This window comes from Panthera onca, chromosome B4 (genome assembly GCF_046562875.1).
Source record: "Panthera onca isolate mPanOnc1 chromosome B4, mPanOnc1 haplotype 2, whole genome shotgun sequence".
NCBI classification, from domain to species: domain Eukaryota; kingdom Metazoa; phylum Chordata; class Mammalia; order Carnivora; family Felidae; genus Panthera; species Panthera onca.
Window position 1 is genome coordinate 83,171,454 of NC_138345.1, and position 19,061 is coordinate 83,190,514.

Below are 19,061 nucleotides of genomic sequence, written 5' to 3' on the forward strand. Positions count from 1 at the left end.
AATTCAATTTGTTAAATGAAATTGTATTTTGCCCACGGCTGCTTCTGTTTGATCCCAGGGGACCGAGGGGAGCAAGGGAGGGGCAGAATGGCAGGGGGAGGCCCAGGTGCGAGGCGGCAGGAGGGGATGCCTGTTGGCGCGGGAGGCAGCGGGCTTGGGCACAAGGAGGAGCGAGGAGGTGCCTCGTGCAGGCCTCGCTGGGCGGCAGGCAACGAGCCCGGTCGAGCCAGAGCAGCGCCGCCCCTGCGCTGGCGCCGGGCGCCTGGGCTAACGTGGGGCCCGCCACGTCACTTGGCACCGAGAGGCCTCCGCTTGCTCTTGGCTCACGTTGGCCACGCTCAACACGTAGCCTGAGCCACACCCTGCAAGGGCTGGGTAGGGGGGCAGAGGGGCTGGCTTGAGCCGTTTGGGTCAACCCGCAGTGTAACTCCTCCCCCTCGTGGGATTCCAGCTGAGGGTCAGAGGCGCTTCCGCTGCTGGGAGCAAGGGAAGGGGGTGGGGAGCTGCCTCCCCTCCTGTGGGAACGAAGCCTGTGTAAGCAGCAGCTGGACGGGGTGGCTAGAGTGGCGCCCTGGGGGCAGGGGGCAGAGAGTGGAAGAAATGAGTCGGCTGGCTGACTGGCTGACGGTGGTTTACTTCTACCTCGCATCCTAGCGAGCTCAAAAGTCCGGCCGGTCCTTCTTCAGCTTCTTATAGTCGGTGGAAACTGCAAGAAACTATAGGAGGGAAAGGGGCAGTGAGTGCCCCAGGCCTCCCTTTGTGGCCTGGGGTGGGGAGGGTGGTCCTGGGACCGAGGATGGATGGAGGGGAAACCCTAGAGCCACCGGGAGATACCTTGTATTGGTCATTGGGGCTCAGGCGGTTCCAGGGCTCCGGGTTGTTCTTTCTGTCCCAGCTACAGAAAGGGAGGGGGATGGTCAGAATTTTCTCTCTGGAAGCTGGGACTCTGATGCCTAAGGTGACACACAGGGTCTCTGCCCCCACCTCAGCACCCCCGTCCTCCCCTGGGGGCCCCATGTCCCAGAGACTGATAGCGGAGGGGGCAAGTTAGCAGGTGCTGAAGAGTGAAACAAGAAGGCTGTCACCACTGTCAGTATGGGGCCAGGTGACGGACTGACAACCCAGCCCAAGGGCCTCCCCTCTGCTCCTTGCCACCCCAGGTTACCAACCCACCCCCCCCCCCCCGCCCCCCAGAGCAGAGCGGTGGGAATCAGGCAGAGATCCTGAGAGGGCTGAGGTTTCAGTGATGTGCCTCAAGTACCGATAACGCTGTAGGTGCTTCTGAGGAGCCCCCTACTCCCCACCCCCGCTGCCTTTGGTGGGGCTTTGAGTCTCTGTGCCACCCTAGCCCCGAAGACGCCCCTAGCAGCTTGCCCGGCCACACCCCCAGCACTCAGGCGGGGAGGTGGAGGTACCCAAAGGCCGCCCGCCGGCCAGCGCGTCACCATGGCAACCGGGCCGGGAGCTGTGCGGGTTCCGCAGCCCAAAGCGGGTCGAGTCTGGGGCCCCGAGGAGTGAGTGGTCGGGTGGGTGGGAGGGAAGGCCGGGGCCTCCCAGGCCAGGAGCGGGCTCCAGCCCGGAGTTGCCTGGCGGTGCGGACACAGGTGCGCTGCCTGGGAATCCCTGCTGGGACTGGCCATTCGCACTGTTCCCGAGAGGCCCTCGCCTTCCTACCCTATCTTGCCGCACCCAGGCCCCCTGCTCGCGTCCCAAATCCGGTCTTTACCAGACGTCGGGGCTGCGCAGGGCGAGTCTCAGCAAGTACAGCGCAGCGCTGCCCATTCCCAGACCAATGAAGCCGATCATCGGGATGAGCTGCGGAGAAGACGGAGGGCGCTTTCAGGGTCAGCCCCACTCCCCGCAGTCCCAGTCGCCTCTTAACGACCGTCTCAGCCAGCACCCGTCCCCACCCCCACCCGGGTCTGGCGCTCCCTCCCTTCTGGGAGAGGGGACCTGGAACCTTCCACACCACATTTCCAGCCTTCCTCTCCCTCACCCCACGGCGAGCCGCTCCGAGGTGGATTCAAGAGACACGGGGCACATTGCCGGGATAGATTGAGGGCACGCTGGAAAAAGCTTAGGAGCAATGGGGGAACCGGGCAAGAGGGAGATTTAGGGGCCGCCAGGGAAGCGAGAGAATTAGGAGTTAGATACAGTGGCTCCGAGGACCCAACTCACCGCGGGATGTCTCTTGATCTGCCGGTAGAAGCGGGCCCCGACACTCGTTCCCGCCATATCGCCTCTCCTGTGTCAGATGTTCCCCAGCGGCTCTGCTCCCTCACTCCTCTTGGGGTCCCGCCCCCGGCTGGGGAGGGGTCAGCCCAGCCCGGCACGGCCCGCTCCGGCAGACTCACCCCGCCCCCACTCATCTCTTCTTCCTCCCGCAGTTCCGGGCTCAGAGCGGGAGAACTCTTGGGGAGCAGAGGGCTTTCTGCTCCTCCACTCCTCCAGATGCCCGCACCCTGGCGCAGAGGACACCCTCATCCCCGGGGCCTGGGGCTGGTCTGAGAGAGACACTTCACAGGCTTTGGCCAAGAGACTGAGGGAGGACCCAGAGGAGGGAAGAGGGACTCACCATGGGACAGGGAGTCAGGCAGACTTGCAAGCGGAGGGCAGGGGGTGGAGTGTTCCTGGGGTGGGGGTGGGGCAGGAGGGGCCAGGGGCCAGTGAGGGCATCTGAAGCACCTCTCTGACACTCCTAGAGCTAGCAGATCCCGAAGGTCCTAGTTCTGTCTCCCTCCACAGTGTAGTGGGAGGAGGAGAGGGACGGACAGACCCACAGCACTAAAGCAGTCCCACCTCCTCTAGTTCTGGGTAGTTCTCCTAGTTGTGTTGTGGTTGGCCTGGAATAGCGTTTGGAGGCCAGGAGAGTGTTTAAACCTTGCTCAGGATAGAATAAGTCAGTTTTCAAAGTTTGGAGGGGGGGGTGGTTGATAGACTTGCTCTGCCTACCTCCAGTAGGGGCCAAGTCGGAGCCACCCAAGGAGTCCACTCTCTGCTCTGGCTGTGATAGGAAGAAAATGGGGTGAGGGAAATAGTCAAGGGGAGACAGAAAAGATGGGTGAAGGAGGAAAGAGAACAAGACACACAGATGGAAGTTCAGAGCCTCCCTTTCTGCAGCCAACTTAGCTATCCGCTAGGCTGTTAGGGTGGCAAAGCTCACTGCCACCGTCTTTGGGGAATTGGGGTCGTAGGGACCCAGGCGCCTAGTCCTAACCACCTCTCCTCACTGCCAAGCTAACTTCCATCCTCCCACCCTCCTCCCTCCCGCCCCGCAGCCAAATCCGGCAGAGCTCCCCGACTTCTCCCCTCCAGAGCCCTTCTCCCCTCCAGGGCTCTGGACAGGGGCGAGTTGTGCACCCACCTCTGGGGGGTGGGGTACAGGGAAGGAAGCGACCCTTCCTGGGGGCCCCCTCCCTTTCCCGGCGCTGATACCTCCCCCGCCCCCTGCGCTGACAAGCGCGGCTGTAATTAGGCTGCGGGGTCCCCGGCTCTCCGCCTCCCTCCGGCGGATAATGAGATAAAGTGTCAGAGACACGGCGAGAACAAAGAGACAGAGACTCGCTGCGATGTGTGTTGGGGGGGGGGGGCGCGGAGGAGGGGGACTGACGGGATGTCAGAACCTGGAGCAGCACAGAGCCTGGCCCTCCCAGAGCATCCGCACCTCCAGGGCCGGGCCAGGGAGTGGAGTGTCCTGTCACTCGTGCCCCCCAGCCCTCCAGTCTCCGGGACTAAAAATCAATCCTGGAGCTCGATCTCCAGGGGCAGCACATCTGGGCTGTACATCTGGCTCTGTGTGGCACAGCTGGGGCGCCAGGACGCCAACAGGGACGTCCGGCCCCTGCGCCACGCCCCTTTGCTTCTCGGGGCCTCACCCACGCTCCCGCACCATTTCTTGCGAGTTTTGGTGACCAGAGTCTAGCGCGTCCCGGACTCTCTGCCCCGCCGCTTTCCTAGACACGCCGCTGTTCCTCCTGCCGTGGGCCTCCACCTCCACTTTCCAAGCGCCTTATTACCTTATTATTGCTTCTGCTCTGGCCCTGCCAGGGCTCTTTGACCCTGCACCCGTTTCTGGTGCCAGTCTCTGAACCCTGGTCTGAGACCCTACTTCTTAGCCCCCTCCCATTTCTGGATCGTGGTCTGTGCGGCCGAGCTGGGACTCAGAACTCCGTGAGTTCCGGATCCCTTGTCTCCCCACCTTCCCGCACTTTCCCATCAGAAGGACTCAGGCCATGCTGATTGAGCCGGGTGAGGAACCGCAGAAGTCATTAGCTGCGGATTAGGCGTGGCCTGGGGCTTGCGGGGGTCCCGTGGGGACCAGGTTCTGAACGCGAAATCGCGCCAGGACACTAATCCGCCGGCTGGCTGCACCGCTTGTCAAAAGCAGCTAGGCTGGGCGGAGCGAGCTGGCTGCTGGGGCTAAGGGCGCGGGGCGCCCCCTGGAGGTTGAGCTTCTCCCAAGCTCTCAGGGGAGGTGCCTCGGGCGCCCCCTATCGGGTCGCGCAGGCTCTGCGCCCCACCGCTTTCGGGCAGGTTAAGTCAGTGCCTGGAGTGTCCGTCCACGTCCCGCCTGCGGCTCCTGCTACTCCCGCCGCCAAGGCACTGGGTCCCGCAGTCTCCCCTCTTCTGGTGTGAGGCGGGGTCAGGGGCAGGTGCGGAGACGGAATGGTCCATCTCCCACCTCGCCAGCTATGGGTGGCACCACGGGTTCAGGCTGGTCCCTCTTGCGCAGCTGGTCCGCTCCAGACCCCAATGCTGGGGTCCTGCCCTAAGACTGCCCTCTGCCTTCTGACCCTGCCTACCCCAGTCTCTGACTGCCCTTCTTTCTGGCTCTTTATTCTTCAGGCCCTAACTCTGTCTCTCTGTGTCTGTCTCTGTGTATGTCTGTCTGTGTCTCTCTGTTCCTTATCATTCTGGCTGTGTCTGTCTGTCTCTCCCTTCGCAGTTCTCTCTACCAGGCTTTGTCCTTCTGCATCTGTTTCTGTGTCTCTCTGTGTTTGTCTCTCCTTCCCTCTACATCTCTCTACCCTCTGCATCTCTCTTTACAAATGCCTGTCTGTCTCTGTCTCTCTTTCTCCCCTTTCCCATCCCCCAGTTCTATTACTATTCTCTGGCTTGCTGCCCCTGGGGGGCTGCAGCAGTCCAACGAGACAGCCTGGGGACACCTCAGGGCACTGCCCGGGGTCCACTTCCCGGTCACCTCCACATGCCCGTCACCTCTGCGCGGCCTCCTGTCTTCCCTCTGCAGCTGTGGGGCGTGGAAGGGGCGCCCGGGGAGGGAATACACAGGGCCCAGCATCTGCTCGGGAGCCCCGGAGCCCCTGACCCCCTCTGCCGCTATTAAGGGCGCCGGGTCCCGAGGCTCCGAGAGATGATCATGATTGCATCAGCCAGACAGCCGCGGAGCCGGGAGCCGCGCGGCGAGCGAACGAGCGAGACAAAGACACCCGCGCCATCTGTTTATGCAAAGCGCTCTCCGCCGGGGACCCCGGCGTCCCGGTGCCTGGCCCGGCTCGGGGCACAGGGTCAGGAGCCCGCTCCTGCCCGGCGCCCCCGCCGCGCCGCGGCTCCCCCCTCCCCAGCACCCAGAGGGGCCGCGGGGCGAGCGGAACGGAGGGGGGCGGGGGTGTTGATGTGATTGGAGCGGACGCGGCTGTTTCTTCAATAATGGATGGAGATGATGCGGACGGCGGAGCCAAGCCCGCCCGGAGAGGAGAGAGGAATAGAAATGGGGAGAGGAAGGGGCGGGTGTGGGAGACTCACCCAGGCGCGCGCGCGCGCGCGCGCACACACACACACACACACACACACACACACACACACAGGAGCGAGCGTGCGTCACACTGTCATTCGAATACACTGTCGCGCGGCTCACACCCAGGCACACGCCCACGCACTGTCACGGAGATACACACACCTGCAGGCGGAGACGCCAGAGCAATACACACTCACCGGTGGCTCTTCCTGATTTTCACACATACACAGTCCTGCAGGCAGAGACATGCGGAAATGCCCACACCGGGGCACACCCAGGCGTGAAGATCGCACAGACACACAGACATGCCAGAGCACGTATGCACACCTAGACACCCAGGGGCTAAGCCAGACAAAAATTATAGAGGTTGAGTGGGAGCAGAACAGGGACAAGACTGACAAATACATACTTAGGGCCACGGACACACACCAGGGGCTCACATACCAACAACATACGCTACACCTCGTGCTCTGATATACACACCTCACACGCTCGGGTCACAGGCGCGTGCACACACACACACACACCAGAGGCATAAACACCCATAATCTCCAGGGACACAGACCACTACCAACCCCCACACGTTCAGAGGTTCCCACCCACACATATACAGGAGCTGCTGTCTGTGCCCTCCCATGGAAGAGTATGGCAGAGAGGTCGCTGGAGTCCCAGGAGCAGGCCTTGTTAGCCCAGCCACATAATGAGGTGTTGGTTACAGGAAGTGCCCGGGGCTGTGGACCCTGCTCCCCTGCTTGACTGACTGCTAGTTTCCTTCCTTGGCCCCTAGGGTGGGTGGTGCACACCTTGGGCCACTCTGACAACAGCCAATCCAGCCAGTCCCAACCCCAGTACTTGGGGAGAGGAGGGGGAGCAACAGAAGGACATAGGGACTCCCAGGATGCCCCACACAGCCGCGAGGCAGGCGTGGAAAAGAGGGTCACTCTGTATTCCCCCTCATTCCCCGGTACTGCTCAATCTTCCCACTGTAAGGGGCATTTTCTTTGCCGAGAGCAGGGGGCACTGCGGCGGAGTAGGGTGCGGGCTGTGTCCGGGACCCTGGTAACCCGGCCCCTCCTCTGGTCTGTTTTCAATTCAGTCCGTTCCTTGGCCCAGACTTATGACCTTTGCTGCGTGTGGCAACATCATCCATCACCTAGGCGGCCGTTTGCCGGGTGAGGGGTGTGTGGGCTTACAGAGGGTCGCTGTCGCTTCTGCCTCCCTCATATGAGTCCTACTATCCGCTGGCAGGCCTGGGCTCAACGGCGGGCAAATACTTGGGGGGAGGGTGTGATCATGGGGGCTCGGGTCGCGATACTGGGCCTATGTCCCCACCCCTGGCACCCCAAGAACCCGTACTTCGAGCTTGGCACAGCCGGCCTCCCCGCCTCTCCCGCCCTCCCTCTCTCGGGCCCTTTGCTTAATTTCCTATTAACTGCTGATAAATCCAATTAAACCGCCGCTCTAATTAGGGACAGCTGCCGACTCCACGAGGCGGGGGAGGGGGTGCCCCCCGAGTGTAGAGGGGGGAGAACAGCAGCTCTCTCTGCTTCTCGGCACCCCCACACCAGCATCGCCGCCCAATGAGCCAGTAAATTGGTTTTGCTTCAGCATTGTGGGGGGGGGCCCTCTCGAGGATTTCGGGGGATCTAGGTTTGAGTCGCTCATATCTCTTGATAAAGAGATACGACCCGAGACCTAGCCTCCCAGCACCGGGACCTCCGACTAACCGGCCCCCCCCCCCCCTTCCACCACGCCTTTCTTGGTAGGCGTATCCCGAGGAGGGATGGGGGCAAAAGGCTTGATCTGTGTGTGGTGGTGGAGGCGGATGCCTGAGATCTGCTTTTATTCCAGCCCGAGCGTGGTTACGGGGGGGTGGTGGTGGGTGGGGCTGCCTGAGTCTTTCTTTATGACCCCGCTGCCGCCCCCAGGCGTCCGGGACAGTCAAGGGCAAAGGGAACAGGAAACTGAACCAGGTTCTGCATTGAGTTTTCCTATGTGCTTCCCTACCCCCACTCTGGAAGGAAGGGGGGCGAGTCCGTCCCGGGCCCTTCTCTTCCCCAGCCCAGCTGAGCCTCTGCCCTCCCCCCGCCAGCAGCAGATGGTGCCCGGGCTCCCGCTGCCAACCTTGCTAGGCGGTGCCAACCTCAGGCCTGGCAGACAACGGGCAGAAGAGGATCTCCTGACTGGCGGGGCTGACCCTCCCCCACCCGCCATCAAGCTCCAGACCCTCGGCCTGCCTTACTCCAGGGACCACCTCAGGCTGCCTCTCACTGGTCCGCTCCCAGGTCCCCAAACTCCTCGTATCCTTCAGCTCCCTTCCCCACACCTTCCCGCTCCCCGCCACCTGCCACCCTGACCGGGGCCGGCACATTTGCATATTTGCATATGCAAACAATAACATTTGCATACGGCGCGCCGCAGGGGGGGTTCCCGCGTGAGCCGGTTTGCTGTCTGCCCCGCGCCCTCTCACTCGGTACCTGTCGCAAAGGGCTGGGGCGGGGGCCGCGCGGGAGGGGTTAGGCCCCCCGGCCTCGCTCGCTCGGTTCCCAGAGGACTTGAGGAAGTGTTGTCATGGAGACGGCACGCACCCCACCCCCTCCCAGGCCCAGGGTCTCCGGCACGGTGTCTCAGGTTCTCTCCTTCCGCCCCCCTTCCCCCGCCCAGTCCCTTGCTCTCCAACCAAGATCTTGCATCGCCCCCTGGCGGCCTAGCTCGGCACTGAGCCAGGTTCCGAAATGTGAGGGGGGCTGCCCGCGGCTAACTCGCCTAGAGGTAGGGGGACCTACCCTGCAGCCAGATCTTTCTCCTAGCCGCCAGGACGCGGGGGGTGGTGACTCTAGTCCGGCTCCCCTTTCTTCGCTGACAACAGAGGCCTCGCCTGGCGGACGCACCTGTCTCCCCACCTCCCACCAGCCTCAGCCCAGGTGGATGTCGGGTTACCCGATGATAGTGAGGTGAGACAGCTGGGGAGGATTCTCCAACGCTTCGTAGGTCCTCTCCTCCTTCTCCCCTCAGCCCCCAGTTAAAGAACAAACTTTTCTAACTTTTTTCAAAACTTTAATACATTCGCAACATTCGACAGTTCGCCTCCCACACCCCCAGGGCGCCTCCTAGTGGAGACGCGTTCTTTTTCCAGCTCTCAACGGCTGGGCCTGAGGAATTGCAGGTGAGGCCGTTCTGGGTACCAGGTATCCAAGGCCCTAGGCCGGGGGAGAGGGGGGGAGGGAACCAGTCCCTTCCCAGAAGGCCCGTCATGCTCTGGCGGGCCTTCCCACCCCTCCCCCCTTCCAGCATAGTTGCTTTCGCCCCTTTCCTCCCCAGCCTCCACTGGGCCTGCCCAGAATGGGCCATGGGTATCTTCGGTCAGCAGGCGCCTGCACGCCTAAATCTCCTCCAGGAAGTCGGTGGGGAACAGCCCCACCTTGCGGCCGGTGTAGACCTTGACGTAGCCGCCGGCTTCATCTCCTTTCTGCACCACTATCTGAAGTATTAAAGGTTTAGAGAGGAGAGGAATCAAGGGAAAAGGTAGAAGAGGAGAGCAGGGGAGCCCGGATTTATGAAGGCCTATCCTAGCCCCGTTAACGGGTTAAGATCTGAAAGGACTGTGGTTTGCCAAGGAATCTTGGGGCCTGAGGTTGGATGGGGCACCAGAGCTACCTGGTCCTTCTTGAGAGTGATCTGCCCTATTTCGCGGTTTCCCACGAAGGATCTCGTTACGCGGTGCACACGCTCTCCAGACCGGACCCGAATGATGAAGTTTGGAGGGAAAAATCCAACCTTTTCCCCTATTTTCCCCTGGAGGAGATGGGAGGGAGAATCAGTCTCTCAATCTCAGATTCTAAACTCAACCCATGTCCCACTCTAGCCTCTGCCATTTCTCTTACCCGCCACCATTCCTCATTGGAGTCATCAATGACTGTGATCTTCTCTCCAGGCCTGGAAGGGGAAGGGAGAGGCCTCTGAGAGTTAGGGAGCTTACTTATATATCTGGCTCCGGTCCAGCCCCAACAGGCTCTAAGCCCCTGATACCCCCTTTCCTTTCCCATAAGGAGATGAACTCTCCCCTCTCCACTCTCAGTACTCCCACCCCTATCCCCGCCCCCCCCTGCCCCCCCCCCCCCCCCCCCCCCCGTCCCAGTCTAAGGCCTCTCACGGGAAATCCAGATCGTCCTTCTCCAGGGCTTTGAACCGATAGAGAGCCACAAAGTAATGAGACTGCTGGAAGCCAGGCTGCTTGTGCTGGGGATGAAAGGAGGTGATGAGTCTCTGGGCTCCTCTGTCCCACACTGAGGGGCAGGAGTCCAAGGCAGGGGCATTATGCAGACACACTACATTCCAACTCTCTTCCACCTCCTTGAACTGAGAGGATTCTGGGGTGTGTGTGTGTGTGTGTGTGTGTGTGTGCATGCGTGCGCACGCGCGTGCATGGTGAAGGCAGGTTAAGGGTGATGGGAACCCATGGAGTAAGTGTGAACTTCTGTGGAGGCCATGAGTGGTGTCAGACCTGGGTTGGGGAGAGGACTGGGGTTCCTGCAGGGAAAAAGGATTCTCACTTTGTCATCAGGTGTCTTCTTTTCAGCCTTCTTATCCCCTTCAGGGTTTCCTGGGATGGGAAACACCAAAATTGTCTCTAGTTCCTGGAGGGTAACCCTCATTCTTTTACCCTTCTGTTGCAGAACCTCTTTTTTTTTTTAATTAAAATTAAGTTTATTTATTGAGTGGGGGGGGGGGCAGAGAGAGAGAGAGAGAGAGAGAGAGAATCCCAAGTAGGCTCTGCACTGTCAAACCCACGAACCATGAGATCATGACCTGAGCCAAAGTTGGACCCTTAGCCAACTGAGCCATCCAGGTGCCCCGTGCAGAGCCTCTTTTATCTCCAAATCTGCCATGCCCTTTGGCCCTCCATCCCCTGTTACCCAGCCAAGTCCCTGACCCTACTCCATCTCTATGGATGGAGGTGGGTGACACTCACCATCCTGGGGTTTGCCTCCCTCTGGTCTGGCAGACTCTGGCTCCTCTTCCATCATGGCTGCTAGAGGCTGGAGGGGGTACCAGAGTTAGGAAGATGCTCTCTTGGGAACCCATGCTTGCCCTGGCTCTCCAGCCGGGCCAGAGAACTATAGAATAACAGCATCTCAGTGTTGGAAGGAGCCTTGGAAGGAAATACCTGGTTCAACCACCAGCCTAATGCCCAGGCTTCCTGAAAACTTTCTGGCAGGTGGACCATCCACCTTGTGCTTGAATGTAGCTAATGACAAGGAGTCACTACCTTACAAAGTAAGTTCATGCAATTTGAGGGCAATTCCCTAAATTAAAGCTATGTCAATCTCCCTGTAACTTTTAGTAAATTGGTACTGATTTGGCCTCTGGAGCAATATGGAACAAACATAGTCCCCTTAAAGGTCTGAGGGTAGCTGGTAAGTACTTCCTGCATTTTCTTCTCTAATCAGTTCCTTCAAATCACCCCCTCCCCCATGATCCTGATTCCAGGTTTTTTACTATAAAGTCCGCTCCTAAAAATACTCCAGTGTGTAAGAGAAAAATGGGCAGCACAGTTTTTCTAATTCCCTTAAGAGAACCTGAGTGTGCTTGCCTTTCTGGAAGCAGTCAAATCATATTGCTAGTGCCTTGTAAGTCATAGTTCATTCCACAGAAATCTCTTACACCCAACCTCCATATCAACTACTCTGAGGCTAATCCCTAGTTCTGTTTTTGTGCAGTTGATTTTTTTTGATCCAACAACAGACATGTGCATTTTTCCTGACAAAATTTCAAATTATTGGTTTTGGGCTTTTCTTCTAGTCTGTAACATTTTTAAATATACTGTTCAGCATATAAGTTTTCCCTCCTAGGTTTCCCACAAACTTAAGGGATAATACCATTTGCATCAGTGAGAAAAATAGCCACAGGTGAGGACTGAGGACCAAATCATGCTTTTAAGGTATCAGAAATCTCCCTCTAGCCAGACACTCCCTAAAGGACCTAGATCCTTTGGGCATCATCATTCATCCAGTTTTAGGACCCCATCTAACTGCTATCCACATCAGTCCATCCTGGTTGTCCAGAAAGATACAAGGATATGCTAACAAATTCTTTGGCAAACTCAAGGCAAGTCTACGGCATTACCAGTCTAGTAATCCTATTACAGAAGGAAATGAAGTTGCTTTTGGCCACTGGTCTTGAGCATCAGTTTCCTCAACTATAAGATAAATGAGTCAGGCAAGAGGATGTTCGTGGACTCTTCGTGGATTTTCATGGACCCTTCACGGCTCTAGAATTCTGATTACTTGGCATGATAAGTTTTCTTCCCCAAATCCAAAAAGCGTAGCTCTTGCCTCTGTTGTCCAGCAATGCTAGGAGCCTGGGGCCTAGCCTTCAGTTGGTTCTGGTGCTTAATCTGACAGTTTCAGAAGGGAGTTTCTGAAGAACATATACACTATGGTAGTTCTCAACCAGAGGCCCTCTAAGATTGCATGCAAAAAATTTGTCTGTTGCAATTTTAGGGGAAAAGAATCCCTAGCTTCTGTTGGCTTTCCAGAGAGGAGACAGGACCTGTTCCATGGAATCTCTTGAGGGGACCTCAGGAGGAAGATATGGTGCTCACATTTTTCTTATCTGCCTGTCCCTTCTTCCGTTCCTTGTTTGCCATGATCACCCCAGTGCGCAGGGTTTCAAACACAGGATCATTGTGATTGGCAGCAGCTAGTAGGAAGGGAAGAATGAAGCCATTACTGGGGAAGCAGAGAAAGGCTTGGAGGAAAGAGAGACCTCCTAGGTAAGGGAGAGGCGGGATGGAGCATATAGATACATGTGTGCATGTGTGCGTGCATGTAGGATTAGGGAAGAGCCAGCTGGGCATACCTAGGTCATCAATCTATAAAGCGCTCTAAAAACATCACTGGAAATGTAATGTGATGGAGAAAAATACTTACCAGCACTCCTTCCGGGCAGAGCATTCTATGATGATGGAAAGACAACTTTGCTAACAAGTTGCTTGGGAGCTGGGGAATGCTCACAATTACTATTCTCCTTCTAAGGAGAGTGGTCCTTTAACTGCTGGCTTTTGTTCCGCTGAGTGGCATGTGCAAGCTGGGGTGGTGCCACCAGTGGGTTCTTCTTTTTTCCACCCATGCTCCTCACACAGTTCAGCCTCTCCTCCAAATAAATGTTGAGCAAATTGTCAACGAATATGTTTGTAAGAGTTGCCAAGTTATGAATCTGCCCAGGATGCCCACAGCTCTTGGTCTAGCCCTGAGACTGGTATTATTCTGTAACAAGGATGAGGATGGTCCAGAATCCTTGTTCTTGCTTAGAAATGGCTTTACATATGAAGAGTACCGATTTTGCAGCTAGGCAGATGAAGGTTTCAGTCTTGGCTTTGTCTCCTGCTAGCTGTGTGGAGCCCTAGCTTAATCTCCTCTCTCTTGGCTCTAGCACAGGAGTATGGACTCTGTATTCAAGATGGCTAAAATATTAGGTTGAGAAAGAACCATGGGAAGTAGACTCTTTCTGTTTCAGAATTTGGCTTCCAAATCTAGAGGTGGTGCTGGGACCACCTCTAGGCTTCCCCTTTCCCTTGGGTCCCCCTGAAGCACTTACAGAGATCTTTGACACAAGCGTACTGCTGGTTGCTGTAGAGTGGGGAGCTATAGGCCCGATGAAAACCAGGGGGCTGTAGGATGGGATGGGAGAAAGCATTAGAGACAGCAAAGTAGGGCCCAGAACCCCATCTCTCCCATGAGTGTAACTTCTTCTTAGAATAAGAGATGGGCTGAGAAAGAAAAAGCAGGGAAATGGATATGACGACTTGGGAGGGACTAGACGGGGGCAGCTGGCAACATGTCCCCTCCCTTCCGCTTCCTCGCTCCCCAGAGCCTACTCACGATCTTGCCGAAGCATCTTTGCATCTCCACATAGGACTGACAGTGTTCGTGGATGTTAGTTTTGCAGTTCTTACAGCGAAGCCCAAATTTGTTGTTGACTTGGGAGAGGGAAGAACATGTGGGTGAGGTTCCTGATCTCCCCTTCCCTTTGTACCAGCGCTGCTACTCTAGTTCTCAGGTCCCTTTTCTGTCTAGGACCCGACACTCTCAGTCTCTAATGTGTTTTCCTCAAGCCACCTCTTGCCATAGCCTGTCAGCTACACGCTCCTCTCCTGAGCCCTTTCCCCCGCCTCCTGCCTTCCACATCACGCTCTCTCCGCTTCCCTTCGTGACTCACGCACAATCATCCGGGCACAGACATCACAGAACTTGGGCTTCTTGAAGAAGTGATCTTTGAATTTGTGAGGCTTATCATTGACAAGCTTAGGAGGTTCTGGGGGTGGTTCCTCCTCCTCCTCCTCTTCTTCTTCCTCTTCCTCATAGATGTAGTAGATGGGCCCACCCCCAGCTCCCACTGCCTCCCCATTGGCCTGGGGCTCTGGGGGAAGCTCCATCTCCTTCGTCCCAGGAGACTCCTTCCTGAATAACTGCTTCAGCCGCTGTAGCTGAGGGAGGCAGGGGAGTGGGGAGGGGAGGAAACCCAAAGTTAAAAGAACTGTCATGCTCTCTAGAGCAGGTAAGGCTGAAGCTAAGCATTTTTCTAGCCTGGGCAAAGGGGCACACCCCAGGACTAGGAGTACTGGGGGCTGTAGGTGCTGGCTGGCGTTCTGCCAATAAAGGAGTCATGAACAAGTGAGATCAATTCAATCATTCTTCAAGGGCTGCAATGGGTTCCCAGCTTCCCGCACCCGGTGGTCGGAGGCCCAGACTCACCCCACTTTGCCGAGTCTCTGCTGGGGAGGAGGGCTTGGGGGACTCCAGCACCTCCTTTTCTGTCATCCTGCAAGAGGTTGGACCCACTATGGAATCTGATCCCTGACTGCCATTCTTCCTTTCCTAATTCCTGTCCCTCACTGTGGGGGGGGGGGGGGTCCTTGAAAGGGAGACTTTGGGAGGACTTTGGTTAAACAGAAATCCTTTGACAGACTTATGAACAGAAAGATTCCATGGAGGTCCAGAGAAAAGTGCAACAGACAAAATAGTTTCCCCGCCAGTTCCTCAAACAGCTAGATACCCATCCTTTCCACCCGGAGGCGCAACCCGAATTTATAGCCCCAACACGGTGCTCAAAGCTGCATGGTTCAGGGATTTTCCTACAGTTTGTTTCTCCTGGGAATCTGTGGGCAACCGAGATATGACACACACCTTCCCAGAACCCCCTTTCTTCAAGAGGCTTAATGGGTGGGTCCAGAAGCATGCCTGGAGGGATGGGCTGGGGACATTTGCTTTCCCCTACCCCTTTCTTGAGTCCCTGGGGCCCAGGGCCTAGTTCCCAGCCTGCCTCAGTCCTCAGCTATTTTAAGTTTTCAGAGTAATATGAGCCTTTCCTTCCCTTACTACTCCATTCCCTTGACCCCACCCCCACCCCACCCTCCAATCCTAGCTCTTGTCCTGGAGTAGAGTAATAATTTCACTCCTAAAACCCTAACTACTCACAGGCAAGAGAGAAACGAAGACGTTGAATAGACTACAGATTGGGGAAGCTGCGGGGAGCAGTGCTGGAAATGGACGGGGGATGAAGAGGCAACTTACGTTTGGGATTCCCTAAGTCAGTCCACAGTCTGTGGAGGAAAGAGGGAGCCCCTGGGGTCTTGATGGTGGTGCTGGGGGACGACTGGTCCTCTTCCTTGGGGGCTAAGCCCCCCCAGTACCCTCTGTACTCACAGCGGCTACCCAGACGTTATTTGTAGACCTCCTAGTCTCTCGCCTTGGTGTCAGAGCTGAAATGACAGGGCTGGAGGAAAGTGGACAGCTGAGCGCCACAGCTGACACAGAGAAATTGGACACGGGGAGGTCTGGGCTGGGCTGGACCCTGACTCCTCCCATCCCCCAAAGCCACTGTGTCCTGGTTTTTCATCTACCGTGTACAGGTCAGTTCTGGCTAAATTCAAGGAAGGGCAGTGTCTGTTTAGGCTGCATACTCACTTAGGTGACTTTGGATGACTGAACGTAAAGATGAAATTATAAACAGCCTTCCCCGAGGTCCAAACACCTCTCTGAGTCTACCTGCCCCAGACCTACTTGAGGAACTAGCTTTTGATTTTTTTCAGCCACTGTCTTCCTGTGGTCATGTTTTTACACCCTCAAGCATTGATCTAGCCTCAAACCTTTAGGAAGCAAAGGCTGGAAACTGGTGAGAAAGGAGACTTCGAATTCTCAGAGGTCACCTGTCAGCCAGACTAGATTGCATTCTTTATCCATTGGTGGTTGGAGGGGTACCTTGCTGCCATCCTGAAAGGGAGTGTAGACCATGCATAGTACTGCTTTATTCTCTCCAGTGCCCCCTGAGACATCCTTCCCCCATTCTAAAACCTTATCCCCTGGGTGAAGTGAAGGGACTTCTCTGAGCTACTGAAAAAAGCCAGGATGGGACTTCCACCTGAGGGGCTGTGGGAGAGTAAGGGTCTAATGGTCAGGTAGAGATGGTCTCGTTAACACTGGACAGAAGGCCAAAGCTACCACACAGGGTTTTTTCCTCCTCCGTAAGCAACGTCTGCTTCTGCTTCTCCATGAGGACTGTAAACTTTTGGAGGTAGGACAGCCAAGCCCCACACTTCCTAAATCATTTTGATTCCCTGATTCCACTTCCCTCATCTGATGCCCCGGTATAGGAGCTTATGGGTCAATGAGATATCTGACATTCTTGTCTCACAGGGCTGCGGCCTTCTCCTACTCTGGGTTGTGACATGGCTGAAAGAGGAGTTACTCCTCGGATCTCAAAGGAGGGCCATTTGGAGGTGGTCATGTAGTGCTGCTTTATCCCTTGTATCTGTAAGAAGTAAAGGATTACGTCGGAGGTTGGGTCAGACAAGCCTCAGAGGAGCCTGGCTAGAGATACTGCTACCCAGACCCAAGAGATTTCCAGGGTAATGTACTTTGTCATTTCTGTCACTGCTCTTTTTTATTTTGTTAAGGGGTGGGTGAGATGGAAAAGGGGCTGCTGGATGGCTCTTAATGGCCCTGGTCTGACAGGCTGCACGACAACAGGGCTAGCTTTGAGAAGCCTCAGAGAGAGGAGAAGCTCCATCCATGCAGGTGGATAACGTGTTTTTCACCTTTCTTCGGTTGCATAGGACAGGGACTGCTGAGCATGCCTGGGTAACACAGTATCTTGACCCTTCAAGTTCAACTGATGTAGCTTTTATATAAGAACATCCGTTTCTGTTTGTCATAGAACCCAACCCTCTAGCTTTCATACTATAAAAGGCCCAAGTCCTCCATCCCTGAAGAGTTTTCAGAAGATCGGATGCTAGATACATATCCAGATTGTTGAGGCCACCATCTCAACCTGGTTCTGGATCTCACTCACCCTCCACAGCTCAGCCAGGAGGGCCCGAAATGAGTATCACAGAATTAACATAGTGGAAGGAACCTCAGAGATAAGCAAGTTAGTTCAAGTCTCCTATTTTACTAATAAAGAGTCAGACAGAGGTCAGCAGTTGCAAATGGATGTGCTTGATGAAACCACACTTAGTGGCAGAGTTGGGAGAGCCCAGAACAAAGGTCCCATTAGAGATCCAGCCATCTATCAGAATCACCATGTACAAGGAGGAGGATGGGATGCAGGGAATAGTGTTAGGAAGGTATGTGTGCATATGTTAAAGAAAACATGAAATTTCTCCGACAAGCTGTGGGGCTGTACCTACCTAGGACCTCCAACCCCCACCCACACCGGGTCAGCAACAGAGAAACAGGGACTGACGTCGTGACAGATTTTTTTTTTTTTATATTTAAAAACAAAATCAACCTCCCCCCAAATAACCCCCCAAACAAACAAAAAATCAGATTAAATAAAATTTACAGTGAATATACCCAGCAAACATCTGTATGTGCAATTAAATACTGTCTGTTACTGCGGCACGAACCTCAAACAAACAATATACAAGTGTTCTGGGAGGTGGGGGAGGCCCAAGTTTTAACTCTTTGGGGTTTGGGGAGACAAGATGGGAGAAGTGAGAGAAAGGGGAAATCAATTTTGCTTTTCTTAATTCTGTCCATATAAATATATTCATAAAGACCAGAAATGAAAAGGGAACTTGGGATGGTAGAGATCGAATAGGGGAGCATGGGACCCTCCCAATTCTACCTGACCAAAAAATATGAAAAAAATTAATTTCATGGTGGGAGAAGAGATAAAAAATGACAGAAGAGGATGGGAAGGAGAGGGCAGCAAGGGGGGCAACCAGGGAAAAAGAAGGGACCCATGGCAGGGGAGCGAGGAGTCCAGTGCCAGTGTGAGTGTCTGTTTCCATCTTCATCCCCACTGTCTTAGGCTCCAGTTCAGTGTCTGTCACCTTTCTTTCTGCCTCTGTCCGTAGTCTGTCAGGATCCCTCGACCCCCTCCGCCCTGCCCCCACCCCTACTGTGCCGGTCCCTTCCCCTCCTCCGTTTATTGGGAGCTGGCTCGCTCCAGGATCCTCAGGTCATAGTTCTTTTTGGCCACTCGAAGTTTGAAGCGACTCACGGAGTTGTTGAGGCGAAGGGAGGCATTCTGGGCAGCCAGGGGGCTGGGAAACACAGCCACGATGGTGTACAAGGCAGCGAGGTCCGCGTGGCGGCCATTCTCAGCAGTCCCACCGTTGTCCCCCCCGCCCCCGCCAGGCAGCCCCTGAGCATCCTTGAGCCACTGGATCTTGGCGCCAGACATGGCAAGCTGAGTGAAGAGTTTGTCCGCCTCAGTCCGAGTGATGCCCTCAGGGAGATCTGTTACCTCCAGCACCCGGCCCAGGACTGGAAGGGGAGGAGAGAGGACATGGTTGTGAGAGGTGACAGTACAGAGGACTGGAGAGCGGCCAGCAGAGAAGCAGGCAGCTGATCCAAGTCTATAGATGACATCCTCAAAGCCTGGCTTTGCCCACTTAACCCATTCCTCCTTCCCCAAATCAAGCCAACACCCCACCATCTAGGCAACTAGGAGAAACAAAGAAACCTTTTTCTTCTCTTGGACCAGAGATGTAGGCAAGAAGAAACTGGGGATCAGAATCCTAGACTTCAGATCTGGAGACCTACACTTCAGTTCTTCCACAAAGTCAGTAACCCAAGCTGAAATATATCGCATAGTCCCCCTCACAGAGGCTGGCCCAAAGAGATCCCTCTTTCTTATCATCTAGGGAAGTCCATTTCCCTTCCTTTCCTAAAAAAGCAAACCACTCTGAACAGGGATAATCGGGTGGGCTCCTGGGTGGCTCAGTCAGTTAAGCACCCGACTCTTGATTTAGGCTCAGGTCATGATCTCACAGTTCGTGAGATCAAGCCCTGTATCA

At 55.8% G+C, this 19,061-nt stretch overlaps 3 protein-coding genes across 40 annotated transcripts in view; all 3 read right to left on the reverse strand.

Moving 5' to 3' along the window:
* Positions 1-2: 2 nt before the first annotated feature.
* COXFA4L2 (cytochrome c oxidase hypoxia associated subunit FA4L2) lies at positions 3-2,458 on the reverse strand. The gene is made up of 4 exons (XM_060657217.3): positions 2,179-2,458; positions 1,727-1,815; positions 835-895; positions 3-716 (listed from the first exon to the last, which is right to left on the reverse strand). Exons 1-4 carry the CDS (start codon positions 2,233-2,235, stop codon positions 660-662), a joined length of 264 nt encoding a protein of 87 aa, XP_060513200.1. The 5' UTR covers positions 2,236-2,458; the 3' UTR covers positions 3-659.
* A 6,332-nt stretch (positions 2,459-8,790) lies between these two features.
* STAC3 (SH3 and cysteine rich domain 3) lies at positions 8,791-15,556 on the reverse strand. Its single transcript, XM_078449767.2, has 12 exons — positions 15,331-15,556; positions 14,512-14,578; positions 13,976-14,243; positions 13,639-13,736; positions 13,355-13,427; positions 12,360-12,457; positions 10,728-10,794; positions 10,309-10,358; positions 9,909-9,994; positions 9,640-9,691; positions 9,413-9,550; positions 8,791-9,236 (listed from the first exon to the last, which is right to left on the reverse strand). Exons 2-12 carry the CDS (start codon positions 14,575-14,577, stop codon positions 9,138-9,140), a joined length of 1,095 nt encoding a protein of 364 aa, XP_078305893.1. The 5' UTR covers position 14,578; positions 15,331-15,556; the 3' UTR covers positions 8,791-9,137.
* Positions 15,557-17,230: 1,674 nt separating this feature from the next.
* R3HDM2 (R3H domain containing 2) overlaps positions 17,231-19,061 on the reverse strand; it is a 161,490-nt gene continuing 159,659 nt past the window's right edge. For all 38 annotated transcript variants that reach the window (XM_060657175.3, XM_060657199.3, XM_060657205.3 and 35 more), the window contains one exon: positions 17,231-18,528. In XM_060657175.3, the coding sequence (XP_060513158.1) occupies positions 18,188-18,528 (341 nt within the window). In that variant the 3' untranslated portion in view covers positions 17,231-18,187. The remainder of the gene's footprint in view (positions 18,529-19,061) is intronic.

What these genes read in the sequence shown, in the direction of transcription:
- COXFA4L2 (XM_060657217.3), bottom strand. Translation starts at nt 2,235, where the DNA reads ATGGCGGGAACGAGTGTCGGGGCCCGCTTCTACCGGCAGATCAAGAGA. An exon ending in AGATCAAGAGACATCCCGCG is followed by an intron (nt 1,816 to 2,178) that starts GTGAGTTGGGTC and finishes TCTTCTCCGCAG; the next exon opens with CTCATCCCGATGATCGGCTT. An exon ending in CTGCGCAGCCCCGACGTCTG is followed by an intron (nt 896 to 1,726) that starts GTAAAGACCGGA and finishes CCCTTTCTGTAG; the next exon opens with CTGGGACAGAAAGAACAACC.
- STAC3 (XM_078449767.2), bottom strand. Translation starts at nt 14,577, where the DNA reads ATGACAGAAAAGGAGGTGCTGGAGTCCCCCAAGCCCTCCTCCCCAGCA. An exon ending in AAAGATGCTTCGGCAAGATC is followed by an intron (nt 13,428 to 13,638) that starts GTGAGTAGGCTC and finishes CCCATCCTACAG; the next exon opens with CCCCCTGGTTTTCATCGGGC. An exon ending in GACAGGCAGATAAGAAAAAT is followed by an intron (nt 10,795 to 12,359) that starts GTGAGCACCATA and finishes TACCCCCTCCAG; the next exon opens with CCTCTAGCAGCCATGATGGA.